The sequence below is a fragment of the Fundulus heteroclitus genome, unplaced genomic scaffold (assembly GCF_011125445.2).
Source record: "Fundulus heteroclitus isolate FHET01 unplaced genomic scaffold, MU-UCD_Fhet_4.1 scaffold_244, whole genome shotgun sequence".
NCBI classification, from domain to species: domain Eukaryota; kingdom Metazoa; phylum Chordata; class Actinopteri; order Cyprinodontiformes; family Fundulidae; genus Fundulus; species Fundulus heteroclitus.
The window spans coordinates 87,728-108,066 of record NW_023396655.1 but is presented as its reverse complement, the minus strand read 5'-3'; the positions used below and the strand labels follow the sequence as shown (position 1 = coordinate 108,066).

The window sequence follows — 20,339 nt, the reverse complement described above, 5'->3', positions numbered from 1 at the left end:
ATGACTTGGACGTGTAGACCTGTATCTCTCTGCCTAATTTTAGAAAAATCACATTCTAATAAAAAATATAAACGATATCTGTTCATCTTACTTGTGAAAAGTTATTCCTCGAGCCCTGACGTAAATAGTCCCTCGATTTAAACAAAAATGAGCCGCACAGTGCTAAGGCATCATTAGTGTGTTCAGCTTGAATCAGCAGGTTAGGGTAGCAAGTCGACCGCCCCAAGATGGCGGCCGTAATTCATGCGCAGCGACAGTCAATGCGGGGTCTACTCTTTATATATGTCTATGTACCCACGTTGATCCTCCGGGTTCTTTGTCCTTGTTCTGCTGTGAGGCCAGAATCGGGAGTGTTGGTGAGGCTGAAAGAGAGCAGCAGCTGCTGCAGGTGATGAAGTCTGGAAAGAAGTCCAGCAGCTGGAGGCACAGCGGAGAAACTGGAGGGAAGCAGGAGCTCAAAGAGCGGCAGGACGCAGCAGAGGAGACACCAATGATGGGGGATGTTTTCCAGCCCAGAGTTCTGCTGCACCCATCAGGTTTGGAGATTTCCTTCTTCATGCTAACTGTGTGGATGGAGCTAAAGTTTAGGAGCCGTTTTCAGCAGCTGGTGGATTCCTCCTCTTCATCACAACTCGTTGCAGGGTTTCCCCCAGAAAACTGGCTAAGCCTGCAGCTCTGCTTAGGGGGTGCTAATGCTAGCTTAGCATGTAGCATAGGAGGTGCTAACGCTAGCTTAGCATGTAGCTAACGAGGTACTAATGCTAGCTTAGCATGTAGCTAACCAGATGCTAATGCTAGCTTAGCATGTTGCACCGTTTAGGTTTTCTTGTCTACTTGGGAAAGTTCCTCCAAAGAACTCTTTGGTTTCATCGTTTCTAGAAAGACGATCCCATGTTTTCTTCCGGCTGTTGTGTACGGAGGACCAATCCTCCCATAATTCAGAATACATGCACAATAAATAAATTAATCAATAAAGTAAATACTGAGACAAAAAGTAGCTGAATGCAACAAAACAATAAAAAAATGTATTCAATAATTGGCCTACTAACAAGCTTCAAAAAAATGTATGTCTACTTCAATAGTTAACTGTCGTATTTTATCTATTCGCTTTAATGAATGTTTTTTTATTTAAACTCCTCATTTTGTCACCCATTTTTTAACTCTTTATTTTATCTTGTGTATTTATACAAGTGATTTATCATTTGTATGTGGATTTTTATCTTTTGTTCCGTATTAATTTACATCCAATTATATTAAAACATATTTTTTCCTCAAAATTATTTTTGACATTGCAACAGCTACAATATTATAGGATGGAGTTATAAAGAAGATTAATAGCGTTGGTCTAGAGCCAACCATTAAGCTTTTGGCAGTTTGATCAGTTTTAGTCTCATCTGTTGACATTTTGGAGGAATCTTCTACATGGTTGTAACAAACTCCAACAGGACTTCTTCTGGCTTTCTTATCACCACTTTACCAGTTTTGGAGACTCACCAGAAAACTGTCCTGTTCTCAGATTGTTCCACCTGAGCTGCTGATCTCTGCATCTCCTCCAGAGTTACCATTGTCACCATGACTGCTTCTCTCATCAAAGCTCTCCTTGTCCAACCCGTTCTGGCAGGGCTCTGCAAACTGTGGCTTTGGGGCCACAAGAGGCTCTTTGGACCTTCAACAGTGGCTCTAACAACTTAACTGGCTAAAAAAGATAAATAATCTAATGTTTTTAACATAGATATAACAGATGCAGAATTTAGTGGTTATTAAATGTCTTAACAGAATAATTACATTGATTTTGTTTTAACCATATAATTGTGTTGAATTTCCACAACAGAATGACACTAAAGTTACTGGTGATCATTTCTAGGGTGAAACTGTCAGTTCCTGAGGTTCAGTTTTCTCTACACTGCTGATCAAATCTTTTTCTCTAAACTGAATCTTTCCCATTGTGGTAACATTGTAAAGATCTAGTTGTTGATAAAGCATGTAATGTGTTTCAGTGTTGGCTGCAGATGTTAAAGAAGAGGCTCCTGAAGAACAGAGTCCTGAGGGGGAGCAGCAGGAGTCAGAGCCCCTCCACATAAAGGAGGAACAGGAGGAACCCGGGGCCCGTCAGGAAGGAGAGCAGCTCCTTGTGAAGGAGGAGACTGATAGCAGGTTTCCATTAACTGCTGCTCCTATCAACAGTAAGGATTGCTTTACTTTGTTTTTCACTCTTTTAAAGGAGCTCTCTACAGTCTGGGTTTATTTATTTTCCCCATTAGTTTATTCCCCGCGCACATTGCAGTACTGAAAAAACAAACTACTCAACTCATTGACAATAATTTCTGCTAGGACTTGACAATGGGGTACCGCGCACGTGACGTCACCGTCTCAAGAGCAACGCCCCTTTTGCCGCTTAGGTAGGGCATACAGGAGAGAACGCCCGTAGCAACCAGCAGAACCAGCGATCTGACCGACTTTGCAGCCATTAACCTTTCCCAAGACGATGTCCCAGGCACACGGTTTACTGGTCGCACTGTAGAAGAACACACCAACCTTCAGCTCAAACGATGGCTTGAGGTTCGAGGGCTTAAAAAGACTGGAAAACTGGCCGAGTTGATGAACGGTAAGCTTTGTTTTTTTTTCCTGCGCGGCGATCATGGCAGCGTCGGCCGTTTTTTTTTTTTTTTTTTTTTTTTTTTGTTGTTTGCAATCACCGTCCAGGAATGGGTATATGTTTAATGTTTGTCTCATTTGAAATGTTTTTGAGTAAGCTATCCTGGTAGCAGGCTATCATGTTAGCGCCTGCTACCATGATAGCCTATATGCGATCATGGTAGCAGGCGCTACTTTATTAACATGTCGGCCACCAAAATACTCTTACCTTGACTTGATGTCGCTGGAATTGGGTCAGGATGTTCTTCGGTTGTGCCCTTTCCTCCGACAAAATGCTTGCTACATATGTACTTGAATTTGGTAACTTTTTCCGGGTTGAACTGTTGTGTAGGCCGACCGCCCCGGTACTCCATACCGGTGTACCAAGCGCACACATTTCTCCTTGGCAGTCTTGAAGAAAACATCCTTCATATGCGGCCAATCAGCGTACCTCGAGTCGCTGTTGCCCGTTCCATAGCAACAATGTTTAAAAACCATGGTCTTAGATTTGGAAAAAGCAGTCGTTTACCGAGTAAAACCTAGGCTAACGCACGTCTCTTACAGCGAAACAACGGCAGCTTTCCGGAGTTTGCCCCACTGCGTACCACGTGATGTGACGTCATCGTGACGTTGTGTTTCTAAAAATAGCTCGCGCGCGGTACCGCATTGGTTATGATGTTTGTTTTTTACAGCCATTTAGCCACCAATCAGTCACAGAGCTTAAAGTAGGGCTGGACAATTAATCCCATTTGCAATATAATCACAATTTATATATAAAAAAAAAGGCAGTTTCCAAATCAGAGTTCTGCATTTTGTGACCAGCTATTTTCTTGATCAAAAGAGAAGTCCACTCAAAATCAGAATTCAAACTGCTGAAAGTACTTTTAAATATACAATTATAACATACTGGTCAATAAATGACAAGCTTTTTTAATTAAGAGTCATTTTCATTTGAAGGTCCTTTTATGGGGGCCGCCATCTTGGTGAAGAACATAACTGCCACCTCCCAGTTTGTGACGTCGGGTCACGGTATCAACTGTAGAGCAAGTCCCAATGCCCTATCTGTCCCCTTGTAAATAAATATCCATTTTCATGCCAAAATATTTTTTTGGTGGTGTTTGTGGCTACACACCATCTGAGACGTACATCTGGATTTTTTTCTACTGTCAATTTATAGATTAGAAATATAAATATTCTGTCCAGGGGTGATGCTGAAAAACGCTCTCAGACTGCAGGTCTGCTGGTGGTTCCTAGAGTCTCTAAAAGTAGAATGGGAGGCAGATCCTTTAGCTATCAGGCTCCTCTCCTGTGGAACCAACTCCCAGGTCTCGGTGATATCACAGTAAATTGGGCAAAAGTCTGGACTTTTTCTGCCCTGCGATGGACTGCCGACCTGTCCAGGTTATACTCCGCCTCTCGCCCATTGAAAGCTGGAGATAGACACCGGCACCCCTCACGAACCCAGCAGGGATAAGCGTGTTAGAAAATGAATTATGGATGGACTGGGCAATTTAATTTTTCCTTGCCATCAAGATCTTTGCCAACTGGCGCCAGAAAATGCTATTATTGGGCTTTCTTTGTCTGGAAACAGATGTTTACAACTCTTTACAGGCGCAGCCATGAGGAACGGTTGAATGCACTCAGCTGACAATACAGCGATCTGATTTGATGAGCAGCTAAAAAACTAATCACGTGACCTCTTGGACCGGAGCGCCATAGTTTAGATTTTTTATCGCCTATAACTTATTAATGTGCAAGTGAAAACGTGGGAACATTGGTGTTTTGAGATCACTGCTACGTGTAGCAACTTATCCCGGTGGAAGAAAGTTGCCCCCTGACAGTTCATACCAAACTTCTTAAGGAGACGTCCTACAGATTCTGGCCCACGGACTATCTTGTCATTTGGAGAATTTACTACAAGAAAGGCAGTAATTGAAAATGCAGCCTCCGCTCTGCCTCAATGTGTTTACGTCGCTCTGCAGTCAGCTAGCATTCTTCTTCTTGACTTTATTGGTGGTAAGCAAACATCTTTTCAGTGTGCATTACTGCCACCAACTGATGAGTGTGTGTCAGCTAGCATTGACGACTCGCTGCATGAGGTAAACAGCTCTGTGGCGAGTGAGGCATTAATTGTGCGTCACACCGAATCGATAACGAAATTCCTCGCCAGCGCTTTTAATTGTCGATTTTTATCGATTGGTTTGTGAAGCCCTAGTAAATAATGATCTTCACATCTGGGAACAGTAAAAACAACATAGTGGAGCTGAAGCAGTCTCTGAGGGCTTCTGTCTCCTCTGACCATCTCCTCACTCTGTGTGTTACCTCTGGCTCCCTGATCACCAGTGGCTTGTAAACAGGTTGGAGATGCATTAGATTGTGATCAGAAGAACCCAGGAGAGGGAGGGGTAAGGAGCTGTATGCCTCTTTGCAGTTAGCATACAATTAGCATGCTTCATCTGCATTCTACTCACTGACCAACAGCTCGCAGCTCAGTGTCCTTTGTGCAAAGTCTCTTTAACATGTTCAGAGCTACACCAGCGGTTATTAATAAACACAGCCACCCCCTTCTCTTACCACTGTCTCTCATCCAGTCGGCTGAGTGGGCCTAGGCCCTCCCATTTTTTTTCTGGGGCGTCACTTAAGGTCAACAAAGAAATCGTCATAAAATTATTGGAGGAGAAAAAAATTGAATTTCTGCTTATACCAAACATTAAAACAGCATTAATGTTCTGGTTCCCAGTAAACTGGCAGCACAGAGAAAGTTGTTTGCCTGAGAGCCACAGGCCTGTAATAAAGCAGATGACAGGAGATGCTGGAAACATCACATTCATTCAGAAACTGTTAGCATGTGAAGGTGGATATCGTCCCGATGTGTGCTAGACGAAGCATTACTCTTAAAGAAACAGAAGAGCGCAGGATCCTATTTTGGGGTAGTCGAGCTGTGTGTCGTCTGCATAGTTATGGTAATTGATGTTTTTTTTTATCATCTGAGCTAAGGGGATCATGTGGATATTAAATAGGAGGGGACCCAGGATGGACCCCGCAAGCTATTGTTGGTGATTCAATTCAATTCAATTTTATTTATATAGCGCCAATTCATGAAACATGTCATCTCAAGGCACTTTACAAAATCAAAATCAATCAGATTATACAGATTGGGTCAGAAGCGTAGAGCTACAGGGAGAGTCGTCTGCATTGTCCATGGCTTTGCAGCAATCCCTCATACTGAGCAAGCATGAAGCGACAGTGGGAAGAAAAACTCCCCATTAACGGGAGGGAAAACCTCCAGAAGAGCCGGGCTCAGTATGAACGGTCATCTGCCTCGACCGAATTGGGGTTAGAGAAGACAGAGCAGAGACGCAACAAGAGAGACTACAAGGAAACTACATTGTATAATACAGAACGCAATGAGGAAGTCACACCGTTAACAAAGGTGTCTATTTGTTAATGGGAAGAAACAACATTACTGCCATCTGCAGGGCATTTCTGCAATACTGAGGATATTAAAAGAGGGACAGACTCTTTAAAGTTTGATATAACATTATCTGATAAACATCTACTCTAATGGAACCCTCGTCTGGGGGTGTTGAACTCAGTTAGATTAAACTTAAAGGTTATTAAAAATGGTCTGATAGGACAGTGTTATGAGGGAATACTGTTAATTCTTCACAATCAATGCCATATGTCAGCACAAGGTCTAAAGTATGAAGCCAAGAATGCGTCGGTTTATGCACATTTTGAGCAAAACCAATTGAATTTAGGATATTTTTTAAAGGCTACACTTAGGTTATCAAATTCAATGTCAACATGAATGTTAAAATCACCCACTATAATAACCTTATCAGTATTTAACACCAAATCAGATAAGAAATCTGACAACTCATCCAAAAACTGAGTGTAAGGGCCTGGTGGACGATACAAAACAACAAACAGAAGAGGTTTTATTGCTTTGCAGTTTGAATGAGGGAAACTGAGGGTTAAATGTTCAAAAGAACTGTAGTTTAATTAATTGGCCTGGGACTAATTAATAAATCAGACTGATAAATTGTTGCTACTCCTCCCCCTCTTCCCGTAGATCTGGGAATATGGAAATTTGAATAAGTGGAGGGGGTTGACTCATTTATGCTAATGTAGTCCTCTTGTAGCCAGGTTTCTGGGAGACTAAATGAATCAATCTGATTATCAGAAATCAATTCATTAACTAGCAAAGTCTTTGGAGGGAGAGACCTTATATTTATTAGACCACATTTAATCATCTTATTTTTTGGTTCAAAGTGAACCATATTGATTTTTATTAGATTTGTATGATTTGTTCCTTTTAGATCAGTTTTTGATCTATTCAGTTTTGGCCGTGGGAAAGACACCGTCTCAATAGGGTTAATAGGTGGGTAACAGTACAGAAGCTGCAGAGAGGTGTGTTAAACTACGGCTCTGCTTCCTGATCTGGACCCTGGGTTGTCAGCATTTAGGAGAACCAATAAATCCGGCCAGATTCCTAGAAAGAAGAGCTGCACCATCCAAAGTGGGATGGATGCCGTCTCTCCGGATCAGACCAGGTTTTCCCCAGAAAGTTTGCCAGTTATTGATAGGGTTATGTTTAATAGCTCCTTAATTATCCTAAAAGAAAACCACATAACAAAAGTTTAGACTGTTCTATAGAAGAAGGCAGAGGGGCCAGGAGCGGAGGACCTGCTCCATCACAGTCTTGGCTCATCTGCGCTGGGCTACATCTGTCTTTCTGCCTTTATTGTCAGACATCAAAGAAGGGACAGGAGGATTCAGAAGTTTAAAAAATGGGGGTTTAAAAACAAAGAAGGGAGCACGTTTTATTGTGGGTGGTGATCAGTCAACTGCTTCATGCACTGCTGCATAAGGCAAGGCATTCGTTATCTGGGAGAACCATTTGTTCTCCCTGTCTGGGATTAACATTCCTGCAAGCTAGCTCTTTAAAAAGACTAAATGCCTGTAACTTAATAAAAATAAAATCATTACATTCAGATTTCTCTAACAGTTATCAATGTAGCCCACGTCGTTTTCAGGACACCACCTAGACAACCAGTGGTTGAAAGATGACATGTGGCTAAACATGTCATCACTGGTCAGATCAGACATGGGACCAGAGAAAATTACGGAGTCCAACATTGTTTTAGCAAACTTACACACGGTGTGCATCACTTACGCAGCGACCAGCATCAGCATCCTACTTCATGCAGCTGCAACTCAATAGAGCTGGTGTTTCAGAGCTAAGTACATTTTCTCCCATATTGTAGGACTATTCAATCTATAAGGTATCGATAAGATAGCTAGTTGCTGGGACCCGTAATTTCCACAATGCTGAAACACGGAAGGCAATTGCATAATTTAAAGTAAACGGTTACCGACCCCGGATAAGCAGAAGACGATGGATGGATGGTTTTACTGTTCTGCATGTTCTGTCAAAGACTTTAATCTAACAACATTTCTTAATTAAATCTAATTAAAATGTTATGTTTAACCCTGCTGCGGTCACCCCAGGTTCTTTTACTGAATAATGTGGTGTAGACTTCTGTATGAGTAAAAAGACTCATGAAACCATAATTAAATTTGATCATATTTAATCTAAAAGGCAGAGAAAGGCTTCAGTTCCAGTACTGGTCTTATACACAACAATGCTGATGTAATTTCCGGACTTCCGAGAGAGATAGGGAGAGAGAGAGAAAGGCACGGAGAAAGAATGAGACATCAGATTGAGTCTCTCGATTGTTTTCCCCTCAGGCCTTTTAAAGGATCAGATGTATTACACCCATACAGGGGTTCTGTCCATCACATTGGTAGAGAGGAAGGTTTAATGCAGACGTGTCGGCTGGGACACGTTTATCCAATCAGCCATTCCGTCCAGTCTAAGTATGTCAGGTTCTGGCCTTCAGAGTCCGTTCCTCTGCAATCTCCAAGGCAACGATAATGCAGTCCAGTGTTTGGGGTCACATAATCTCCATGAATGTGCCTTCGTTAAGGCTAAGATCAAAATATTTTCTAATGTGCATAATGTTTCAATGTTCCTTGCAGATATGAAGCAGCAGCTGATTAAGGAAGAAGCTTCTTTAGACCACAGCACTTGTGCTGACCTACATGACCCAAAGCCCCCCCACATAAAGGAGGAACAGAAGGGAGTCTACATCAGTCTGCCAGGAGAGAAGCTCAATGGGAAGGAGGTGATTAATGCCAACAGGTTTCCAGTCTCTGCTCCTCCCATAAAGAGTCTGGATGATGAACAGTCTCTGCTGCTCTCACAGCTTTATCCAGACCAGATTAAAGGCAGAGAGCTTCCAGAAGAGAATGATGGAGAAGAATCCATCAGGATACAAGATCGTGGAGATGCTTCCACTTCTTCAGAGGCTGAAGACACTGAGGAGGATGAAGAGGACAGTGATGTAGAACACCCTCTCTCTGACCTGAAACACTTGTCAGACTCTGGATATAAGAAATGTTCTACAAAGAAGAGAAATGTGAACTCACAAAGGAAAGTCCAGACTGGAAAGAAACTTGCCTGTGAAGACTGTGGCAAAACATTTTTTGGTAAATCCGCTTTAAACACACACATGAGAATCCATACAGGAGAGAATCCTTTCAGTTGTAATCAATGTGGAAAAAGGTTTAACCAAAAAGGAAATTTAAAAACACACATGAGAACACATACGGGAGAGAAGCCTTTCCACTGTAAACTATGTGATCAACGATTTAGCTCCAAATCACTTTTAAACAGACACATGAGAATCCATACAGGAGAGAAGCCTTTCTATTGTGATCTATGTGGACATAGCTTTACCCAAAAAGGATCTTTAAACACACACAAGAAGATCCATACAGGACAGAAGCCTTTCTGTTGTGATCTGTGTGGAAAAGGATTCAGCCATAAATCGTATTTAAATAAGCACATGAGTATGCATACGGGACAGAAGCCTTTCTGTTGTGATCTATGTGGAAAAAGATTTACCCGAAAAGAATCTTTGACCACACACATGAAGATCCACGCGGGACAGAAGCCGTTCTCCCAAAAAGAATCTTTGACCACACACATGAAGATCCACGCGGGACAGAAGCCGTTCTGTTGTGATCTATGTGGAAAAACATTTAGCCTGAACTGTAATTTAAACACACACATGAGAATCCATACAGGACATAAGCCTTTCTGTTGTGATCTGTGTGGAAAAAGATTCAGCCAAAAAAATAATTTAAATAAGCACATGAGTATCCATACAGGACAGAAGCCTTTCTGTTGTGATCTATGTGGAAAAAGATTTCACCAAAAAGAATCTTTAAACAAACACATGAAGATCCACGCGGGACAGAAGCCTTTCTGTTGTGATCTATGTGGAAAAAGGTTTAGCCTGAACTGTAATTTAAACACACACATGATAATCCATACAGGACAGAAGCCTTTCTGTTGTGGTCTATGTGGAAAAAGATTTAGCCAGAACTGTAATTTAAACGCACATATCAAAATCCATACAGGACAAAAGTTAAACAAGATAAAAAAGGAAAAGCGAAAGTAAGGGCAAATATTGTTTTTGGTTTTTTAAACAATTTGACTACAAATATCAACTAATGTTTCAGTTAACAATTTAACTAGAACACACAGACTTACACAACTTTGTCATTTTGTATGTACAGAGTGCATACAGAACGAAATTTCGTTGCATACAGCTTATGGTGTATAGTCAGATTCTGGATGGAATAAGGTAACATTACAACTCAAAGTGCAGCAGTGATCAAAATGTAAACAGTGCAGGAGTCTATTGCATTGTGAATGGGTTGAAACACATACCAAATGTTGTTCTGAATTAGTTAAGGTAATTAAGCTCATTCCATGTTTTTTTTTAAGATGAACTTTTGTTCTTTAACTCAGATCTGCAGGGAACCAGGATTCACTGAATTATTCTGCTGATCATCAACACTTTTATTTTGTTTTGTATGTACATAGTTCCTTAGCTGTTTATCTTCATTTTGCTTAGTTTAGTTAAGTCTCACTAGCCTAGTAGATAAGATTTGTTGATTCAAATTGTAGAGCCATAATATGAAGAGCCATACAGGTCAGAAGCCTTTCTGTTGTGATCTATGTGGAAAAAGATTTAGTCAGAACTGTAATTTAAACACACACATGAGAATCCATACAGGACAGAAGTCTTTCTGTTGTGATCTGTGTGGAAATAGATTTAGCGATAAAGGAGCTTTAATCACACACATGAAGATCCATACAGGTCAGAAGCCTTTCTGCTGTGATCTATGTGGAAAAAGATTTAGCATGAACTGTAATTTAACCACGCACATGAGAATCCATACAGGACAGAAGCCTTTCAGTTGTGATATATGTGGAAAACGATTTAGCGAAAAATGTTCTTTAAACAAACACATCAAAATCCATACAGGACAGAAGCCTTTCTGTTGTGATCTATGTGGAAAAAGATTTAGCCTGAAATGTAATTTAACCACACACATGAGAATCCATACAGGACAGAAGCCTTTCAGTTGTGATCTATGTCAGCAAAGATTTAGCCAAAAATCTACTTTAAACAGACACATGAAAAAACATGCAATGAAAGACAGGGCAGGTATATTTGTATAGCATGTTTAAGTACAAGGACAATGCAAGTGCTTTACATGATTAAAACGTAGGAAAATAACAACTTAAGCAAATAGTTGGAATAAAATGTTGGAAAAGTTAAGCAAGATGGAAAAGGAAATGTGAAAGTAAGAGCAAATTTTCTTCTTTTTTTAAAACAATTTGACTGCAAATTTCAACTAATGTTTCAGTTAACAATTTAACTAGAACACACTTAGACTTGGACAACTTTATTTGTCATTTTGTATGTACAGAGTGCATACAGAACGAAATTTCGTTGCATACAGTTTATGGATTATAGTCAGATTCTGGGTGGAATAAGATAACATTACAATATAAAGTGCAGCAGTGATCAACATGTAAACAGTGCAGGAGAAAAACGGTGTGCAATCACAGTGTGCAGGATAATGTACAAATCATTTTTTGTGTGCAAAATAATGGTGCAAAAGGCATTTGTCCAAAAATGCATTTACGTTGAGTAAGTCATATAATCTTGATTTTAAAATGACTTTTTACAGTCTCCTGGAGGTGTGTTCCATATAGGTCAAATATAGGGAGTCAACTTGCTACAACAAGTTGTAAAGTGCTTTGGGGTCATTGGACTAGTTAAAGTGCTATACAAGTACAAGCTGATTACCAGAATAGATTTGAATCAGAAGACCTTAGTGGTCTGGAGGGTAGATATACGGATGTTGTGCCATCTGGCTATTGGGGAGGAATCAAAATGGATTGTGAACAAAGGAATTTCACACATCCATGCAGAGACAGCTTCTCACAGCAGAGAAATGCGCCTGCTATGCGCCTAGACCACTCCTCACACTCTTTCCACGTCTTGCATGGGACTCTCAAGGAGAGGGTCGGCCTTGGGGGCCAGCCATGCTCCCTCATGGGGCTCAAAAGACACACAAGCTGGTAATGGAGAGAAACTTGTTCTTTGCGGAGCGGAGGACCTAACTGGGTTCGGAGATCTGCCAAATAGATCTAATTGAAGTTTGCGGTCTAACTTCTGTGACCGGCCGCCAAAGTAAAGAATCACTATGCCAAAACGATCTTTGTTTATTCTTTTCAGCTGTTGCCTGAAGCTGAATCCAGACAATGTGGAGTGGCCAAAAGCCAACACAGGACTCAGTATCCCAAGCTGAGAGCAAAAGCTGATCTGGATTGCTGCTACAGGGCTGAGTTTCGCATCCCAGGGACTCGACTGCATGTAGGACTTCAGAGTGGCCTGTTCTGTCTGTGTTTCGGCTAGCTCATGGCCTCATGTCTGCTGCTGCTAAGCAGCTATGCCCTGCTTTCAACTTCTCCCAGCTGGAGGCCCCAAAGCGAACCAAACTCGCACAAAGGCATCGACAAGTTTGACAGAGAAACAAACAGGGAAAGTTGAATGGTCTATTTAGGTTTACGTAATGCGTTGTGTTTTTAAACACACGGAGCTAACTGACATAGCTCCTGCTAGCTTCTTCGAATCAGTCCTTTGCTGATGTAATTCTAGTGTGTTTTCATGGTTATAACAAAAGTTATCTCCACAAGGGTTTCATACATCGATGGGATATTAATGTTAATGTTAGCCGGTCCACTCATTACGACCAGAATAAAGCCAGAGCTTTTTAAAATTAGCACCAAATGACTGCCATCCTAATGCTATTAGCTTCCGTTAACATTCGCTCTTCCCAGATATGCGACTACGATTCCTTTCAAAAATAACGTTTGTTTTGTTTCGCTCCACCATCATTCAGAAATGCTACGAGCATTATCACTGCATTAACATGGAATATTAATGTGGATTTAAAGGCGTTTTGTTTAACTTTAGGATTAGCCGATTTTAGCGACCGATCACTAAAGCAACCTCTACCTCCCAGAGGTATAATTGCGTTAATAAATCGCGTATCGTAAATGTTTACTGAGGTTTACTGAGACAGTCATTCTTTAAAATGTTATTTTTATCAAATAATGTTTTTTTTTTTTTTTTTGTGGCTCGGAATTTGCATTGTGAATGGGTTGAAACACATACCAAATGTTGTTCTGAATTAGTTAAGGTAATTAAGCTCATTCCATGTTTTTTTTTTTAAGATTAACTTTTGTTCTTTAAATCAGATCTGCAGGGAACCAGGATTCACTGAATTATTCTGCTGATCATCAACACTTTTATTTTGTTTTGTATGTACATAGTTCCTTAGCTTTTTATCTTCATTTTGCTTAGTTTAGTTAAGTCTCACTAGCCTAGTAGATAAGATTTGTTGATTCAAATTGTGTTAATTCAGATAAACAGCACTATATTGTGATGTTCTCTGGATGTTTATTTCTGTTAATAAATTCTTGGACTTGAAGAGAATTTGTCACTCATTTATTCTATATCTGTGCAGAGTTTGCTGTTAAAAGATCGCCAGTGCTCGAATCATCCCTTTCAACTATTGTCCTGATATCAGGACAATATCTACTGGACAGTTATTTATTAAACATTAAATAACTTAAAACGGTGTGTAATTGCACAACAGAAGTATTTTAAAGTCTATTCTCTGAGATACAGGGAGCCAATGTAAGGACTTTAGAACTGGGGTGATGTGCTTTCTTAGTCTTAGTGTGTCATAGTATGAACGTGAGACTCTCAATGAGAGGAATAACTGAAGCAATGATTTAGTTAAAAGGGCGTTATTAAAAAAATGAGGATGAACAAGAACCAATGTCGGAGGTCTTGTGGGTTCTGCTGGAAAAGATTAAGAAGCTGGTGAATAACTTGAGTGGGGGATTTGTGAGAAAACTGATAAACTCACTGAAGTGGTGGTTGGATTTGGCCTAGGGGAAAAGGTGCTGTTCAAAGTCCGGGTTGTTGGTGCAGGTCCTGGTTCCTTCTCTAAGTTGGTTTGTTGGAGGGTGGGCAGGCAGGAGGGCTCAGCAGAGAGTTCCGTGGTTTCTTTCAGGTTCTGAGCATTTAACAGGAGTCTTCTTGATGCGGGTCCAGAGGCTTCAGGGTTCCAGGTCTCTCACTGGTGGATCCAGGATTCTAGGAGGGAAATACAAGGTCTCGGTTAGGTTCAGGTTTGCTAGAAAAGACTTGAGTAACAAGGAGTAGGTACCTTCTGTACCTTCTCTTTTTTTTTTTTTCTATAATGGCGGTTGGCAAACAACTTATAAAGGCATTACCGCCATCTTCCAGAATGGAGTATGGATCAGACAATCTACAGTCATGGCCAAAAGTATTGAGAATGATTCAAATGTTAATACTTACAAAGTCTACTGCTTCATTTTTTATAACGGCAATTTGCATATACTCCAGAATGTTATAAAGAGTGATCAGCGTAACAGCAATTAATTGCAAAGTCAATATTTGCCTAGAAAATTAACTTTATCCCCCAAAACACATTTCGTCATTGCAGCCCTGCCTTAAAAGGACCAGCTAACATGGTTTCAGTGATTGCTCCATTAACACAGGTGTGGGTGGTGATGAGGACAGGGCTGGAGATCAATCTGTCATGCCAGGAGACAGGAGATCTCTGCCCTGTCTTGCTCATCCAAGAGCAAGACAGGGCAGAGATCTCCTCTGAAGGTACACAGCTGGATCTTCTGTCTACAGGGTTCCCTCAGGTTTAGTCATGTGGTTTAGTTCTTGTTTTTGGTTTTGTACATTTTATGTTGCATTTCTGTGTTAATGTAGAAGAAAAAATTAGCCTTCCATTTTTGTAAAATGTAAGAGCTAACGTGTAAAATCATTTAGCTTCTCAATAAAAATGGTTGAAGAAAGAATCTAGGTAAAAACAAATTGAGAAAGGATTATAAAGAGTGTGGAGAGGGTTTATAAAGCTTTAAAATATATCCAAATAAACACAGACACATCTATCAGCCTGACTTCCAGCCAGCAGGATCATGAGCCAAGCACAGCTAGAAGCAGCCAAGAACGGCTAAGAGTGAAATATTGGACTATTGTGAAGTGGCCTTCTATGAGTCCTGATCTAAATCCTGTTGAACATGGATGGAAGGAGCTGAAACGGTCGCCTGGAGAAGGCAGCCTTCAGTCCTGAGACAACTGGAGCACTTTGCTCACCAGGAGAATAATTATTATCAGTTTCAAGTTATTTCAGTACCTATTGTTACTATTGTCTTTCTTTCATTAACAGAGGGGTACCAACATCTTTGTCCACGTGTGTACAATACCACCATGGAGGCTTCCTGAGGCTGCACGTGTGTACAATACCACCATGGAGGCTTCCTGAGGCTGCAGTTGATTTTACATTATTAGAAAAGAACAAGGAGAGATCTTTATGTTGAATGCATAAGCAGTGCAGGAATATATCATCCAGGATTATCATGATGTACATATATACACAGATGCTTCAGAAAATGCAGTTAATCAGGTTGAGACAGCGTTCATCGTCCCACTATTTTCCATCAAAGTAGGGAAAAGGCTTCAGGATAAAGTTTCAGTTTCTATAGGAGAAATGCTGTCAATACTGTTAGCTGTTCAGTGGTTCAAGAGGTGAGACCATTAAGATCACTCATTTATTCAGACTCTAATTCATCTTTGGTCAGTTTACAGCACAGCCAGTCAGATAGTAGAGCAGACGTATTCATTTAGAGACAACAAACACTTTATAGAATGAACATGATGGGGCTCACAGTTAACTTTCTATGGGTACCAGCCCACTGTGGGGTTAAGGGGAATGAAATGGCAGATATTAGAACAAAGGAAAGCCCTATGGTTTATTAGTTGATACTGATTTTATGTTTAGGAGAACAGAAATGAAGGACATAAGAAAGTAAATGAAAGAGACGTGACAAAAAATAATCTGAGAAAGAAATGAAAAGAGGATGGTTTTAAAATATCCAAAGAAAATAAGAGAGAAAAGAAGAACAGGAAGGAAGAGGGAATTATTTTACCACTCAGACTTGGATATCCTGGACTAAAAAAGACTTTATTCATAGCAGGGAAACAGCAGACAGGTAAAAGTGAGTTCTGGGAAGATAAAACAATAGAACCAGTTTTTCTTTCTTTTTCTGCATTGTCAGAATTATCAGAAAAATCAACTAATTCAAAACCTTAATAACATGAAAATCAAACTAAATCTTAGTGACTTATTTCAGAAATATTGAGCCCCAAAAACACTGTAGAGAAGTAAAAATAAAATATTTTCTCCTGTGCACGATGTATGTATATATATATATATATATTAGGGCTGGGCAACGATTAAAATATTTAATCGCGATTAATCGCACTGATTAATCGCGATTAATCGCATTGTATTTACAAACTCCAAGAATGAATTCAAAAGTAGTGTAAAGAGCACTTTTATTTTAATGTTCTGCTGCCATATGAACAAAAGTGTTGTAACATTTGTAGCACTTATCAGTAACACATATTTAGTGTAAAGCTCAACTTAAACATGTAAAACAAAAAATAGCAATAATAATAAATTAAAGCTTATTGCCACTGACAGGGAATTCTCTTTATGGGGAAAAAATCTACCAAAAACAGGCAATTTCTGAGGTAACAGCAGGGAGCAGCATTACCATTTTATGTTCAATACCAAAGTTTAACTTGGCAGTGGTTACAACTAACTTGTTTCTGTCATATTCCATGCTGGAAGAACTTTAAACTGAAATGCTTGCTAACTCGATATGCTTGCGTTTATTTGACGTTGACACGCGGTTTTTTGTTGTTGCTTTCTCGCGTGCATATAGTGAATGGCAGGGAAAACAGGCAAAAACACATGGATACTTTGAAACGAGAAGCGACTTCACCGACGGCGTCGATGCAGACCCCCCCCCCGCTCCGCTCCGCACAAAACTTGTTCCGGCCGCCAACTCACCGCCTCGCCTCGCCTAAGCTCGCTCGCGGTACCTGCGGGAAACACCGCCTTCCGCATGTCAGCTGTGTTGTTTTTTTTTGGGGACTTCCGGTGATGGCGAAGCGGCGCTCGGTCGCATCCACAGAGCGGCTCGCTTAATAACAGTTTTCTGTCCTCCCAACTTCTCCATCAACGACGGAGGAACTACATTGTTGCTGTCGGTAAAGTTTTTTCGCCATAATATGTCCGAACAAAAGCAAAATAAAAAACAGAAACGTAAAGACAGAGCTCAAGTGCTGAAGCTAATGGACCACAATTACATTGCTAGCCAAAAAGAAACCAACGGCGGGAAAATGGACGACGACTTCTCAACGGACTCGGAGGCTGCTACACCGGTGGGTAGCCCCTCTTCCAGCCCTGCCTTCAAAGTAAAAAGAAAGGGAAGGAAGCGACTTGTCCCTGGAGGATATTCAGGCGAACATTCTGGCTGCAGTCAACCGGAGAGCTGATAACCTGGAACTGATGGTAAAAGATAACAAATCTAGTATCGAAGAACTGAAAACCTCCCTGAATTTTGCCTTCGCTGAAATTGAAGCTTTGAAAAATGACAACAAAAAGTTATCTGAGCTTTGCAACAGTCATGAAAAAACTATAAAACTTATGGACACTCGGCTCACTGAGAACGAAAGATACAAGCGGAGATGGTCTCTAAGACTGTATGGGTTACCAGAGGAAAGGGAGGAAAATATTAAAGCAAAAGTGATTGACATTTGTCAGCAAATAGCCCCCAACCAACATATGAGTCAAGCCATCGATGTCGTGCACCGAATTGGAAGGAGGGACGCCGGCATCACACACCCTCGCTCCGTGATCATCCTCTTTGCCTTCCGCACAGCGAGGGACGACGTCTGGAAAAATGCACGAAACCACACTTTCCTGAGGGAGAAGAGGCTCCGCTTTGGCGAGGATCTCACTCAGTCCGACAAGAAAACCCGAGAGAGGCTGTGGCCCCGCATCGAAGAAGCCAGGAAACAAGGAAAGCGAGCTTTTTTTAGAGGAACCCGAGCCTTCATAGAGGATACGGAGATCTTTTAAGATGGTTCCTACTGAGCTACACCAGGAATTTGTTGTAATCTCTGAACCTGTGCCCGATCTTTCTATGGCTGTTTTAAAAGGGTAAGAGAATCTGTTCAGGTACCTGTTCTAATACCTGTGTTGCCTATATATATTCAGAGGATTGAATTCCATCCTCTCTCAAGGTTCTGTTATATATTAATAATAACTAACAAATTTTATATTACACATTATATTAACCCATTCATTCATGAATAACACAAACACTTTCCAATTGCTTTAAAATGTTCCAGATCTACTTTAAAGAGGCAGAAGCTGTTATTGCTTAGGTTGTTTTTTTCTCTCGTAAAGAGAATTATTCTTTAGAGACTGATGAAACTACTTTCTATAAATGCCAGAGGACTACGTAACATTGTCAAAAGAAAAGCTGTTTTTATTTTTTGTAAGGACTACGATGCTGATATTATTTTCATCCAAGAGACTCATTCATGCAAAGAGGACGAAAAGTTATGGAAGAGTCAATGGGGAGAGGACATCTGGCTGACTCACGGATCCAATCACTCAGCAGGGGTCGCTATTCTCACTCATAAATTTAAAGGGAAGATTGTTAATACTATTAGGGATACCAATGGTCACTGGATTATTACTATTACCTGTTTGGAAGATGTTTTTTTTATTTTAGGCAACATCTATGGGTTCTGCTCACTCTCACAAAATTCAAAACTATTGGAGGAACTGGACTCGATGTTAAATGAGTTGATGTCTAAATATCCTACAGCTAAGGTAATTTTGGGCGGTGACTTTAATATGGTTATGAATAACCAATTAGACAGATGCCCGCCAAAACTAGCTCCAACCTCAAAAAAACTAATTGACTTTACAAAAAGACTGGATCTCATTGATATATGGAGGGAAAAAAATACATTATTAAAAACATTTACTTGGAGTAATAAAAACCATACGCTACAATCCAGGATAGATTTCTGGTTGATCTCAGCTGACTTAGAGCCCTCTGTTGAGTCATGCTCTGTTTCTCCGGCTGTTCTAACAGACCATAAGGCCATTTCTTTATCTATTCAGAACAGCAAGGAACAAAGGGGGAAATTTTCTAGTGGGTATTGGAAATTAAATAATTCTCTACTGTCTCATGAGGAACTAAAAATGCAAATAGAACTCCTTATCTCAGAACAATGGGAAGATGCAAGAAAAGGGAATCATTTTGGGACTTTGTGGAACTTCTCAAATACCAAATTAGAAGCGTCTGCTCGGGTTATGGCAAGATAGTGGCACACAAAAAGAGGATTGTAACATACACGCTAATCAACAATATTAACATGCTTACTGAAAAAAAACAGCTGAGCCAAGAAGATAATAATGCCTTATTAGACTTACAAAACCAACTAGACGTTTTATATGAGAACAAAGCAAAAGGAGCTTTTATAAGGTCACGTAGGAACTGGATGGAACAGGGAGAGAAAAACAGCAGATACTTCTTTTCCATGGAAAAAAGAAGACAAGAAATCAATGTTATAAGAAAACTTAAAATTGGAGAAAAAATTAGCGAGGACAGTAAAGTTATTTCAAACTATATATCGGCTTTCTATGAAAAACTTTACTCAAAAGACAATAATCTTAAAGACCCAAATGACATCTTTAGCCTCATCAACCCACCTAACTATGTAGATGAAGAATATAATCATATCTGTTGTCAGGACATAACTCTTGAAGAGATTAATTGGGCAATAACTCAATTAAAGAACAAAAAAATCACCAGGCTGTGATGGTCTGACTTCCGAGATGTATAAATGCTTCTCTGAGTCATTAGGTAAATTTCTTCTGGCCGTCTTTAAAGAATCTCTGGACAGAGGGGAGCTTCCTCCCTCTCTGAGGCAGGGCGTCATAACACTTATTCCAAAACCTCACAAAGACTCTCTATTAATCAAAAACTGGCGACCCATTACTTTACTAAATAATGACTATAAGATACTAGCATCTATCTTAGCAAAACGTCTCAAATCTAAATTACACACTTTAATTGACGATTGCCAATCTGGTTTCATAAAAGAGCGTCACATAGCCAATAATTTTCGCTTAGTGCTGGATCTAATAGAATACAAAGATTTTCTAAAAGATGAACACCTTATCTTATTCTTAGACTTTCAAAAAGCGTTTGACACGGTAAGCCACAAATTTATTATTGACTCCTTAAACTTCTTTAATTTTGGTCAGACTTTTATTAATGCTGTGAAAAC

At 40.2% G+C, this 20,339-nt stretch overlaps 1 protein-coding gene across 1 annotated transcript; it reads left to right on the top strand.

Annotated features, from left to right (window-relative positions):
• Positions 1-2,017: 2,017 nt before the first annotated feature.
• On the top strand, positions 2,018-18,108 carry LOC118559159 (gastrula zinc finger protein XlCGF8.2DB-like; the record flags this gene model as incomplete). Its single annotated transcript, XM_036129880.1, has 3 exons — positions 2,018-2,056; positions 9,015-9,805; positions 17,850-18,108. Coding segments are annotated over 3 exons (1,089 nt in total), but the record flags the coding sequence as incomplete, so codon positions are not given.
• Between the last annotated feature and the right edge of the window lie 2,231 nt (positions 18,109-20,339).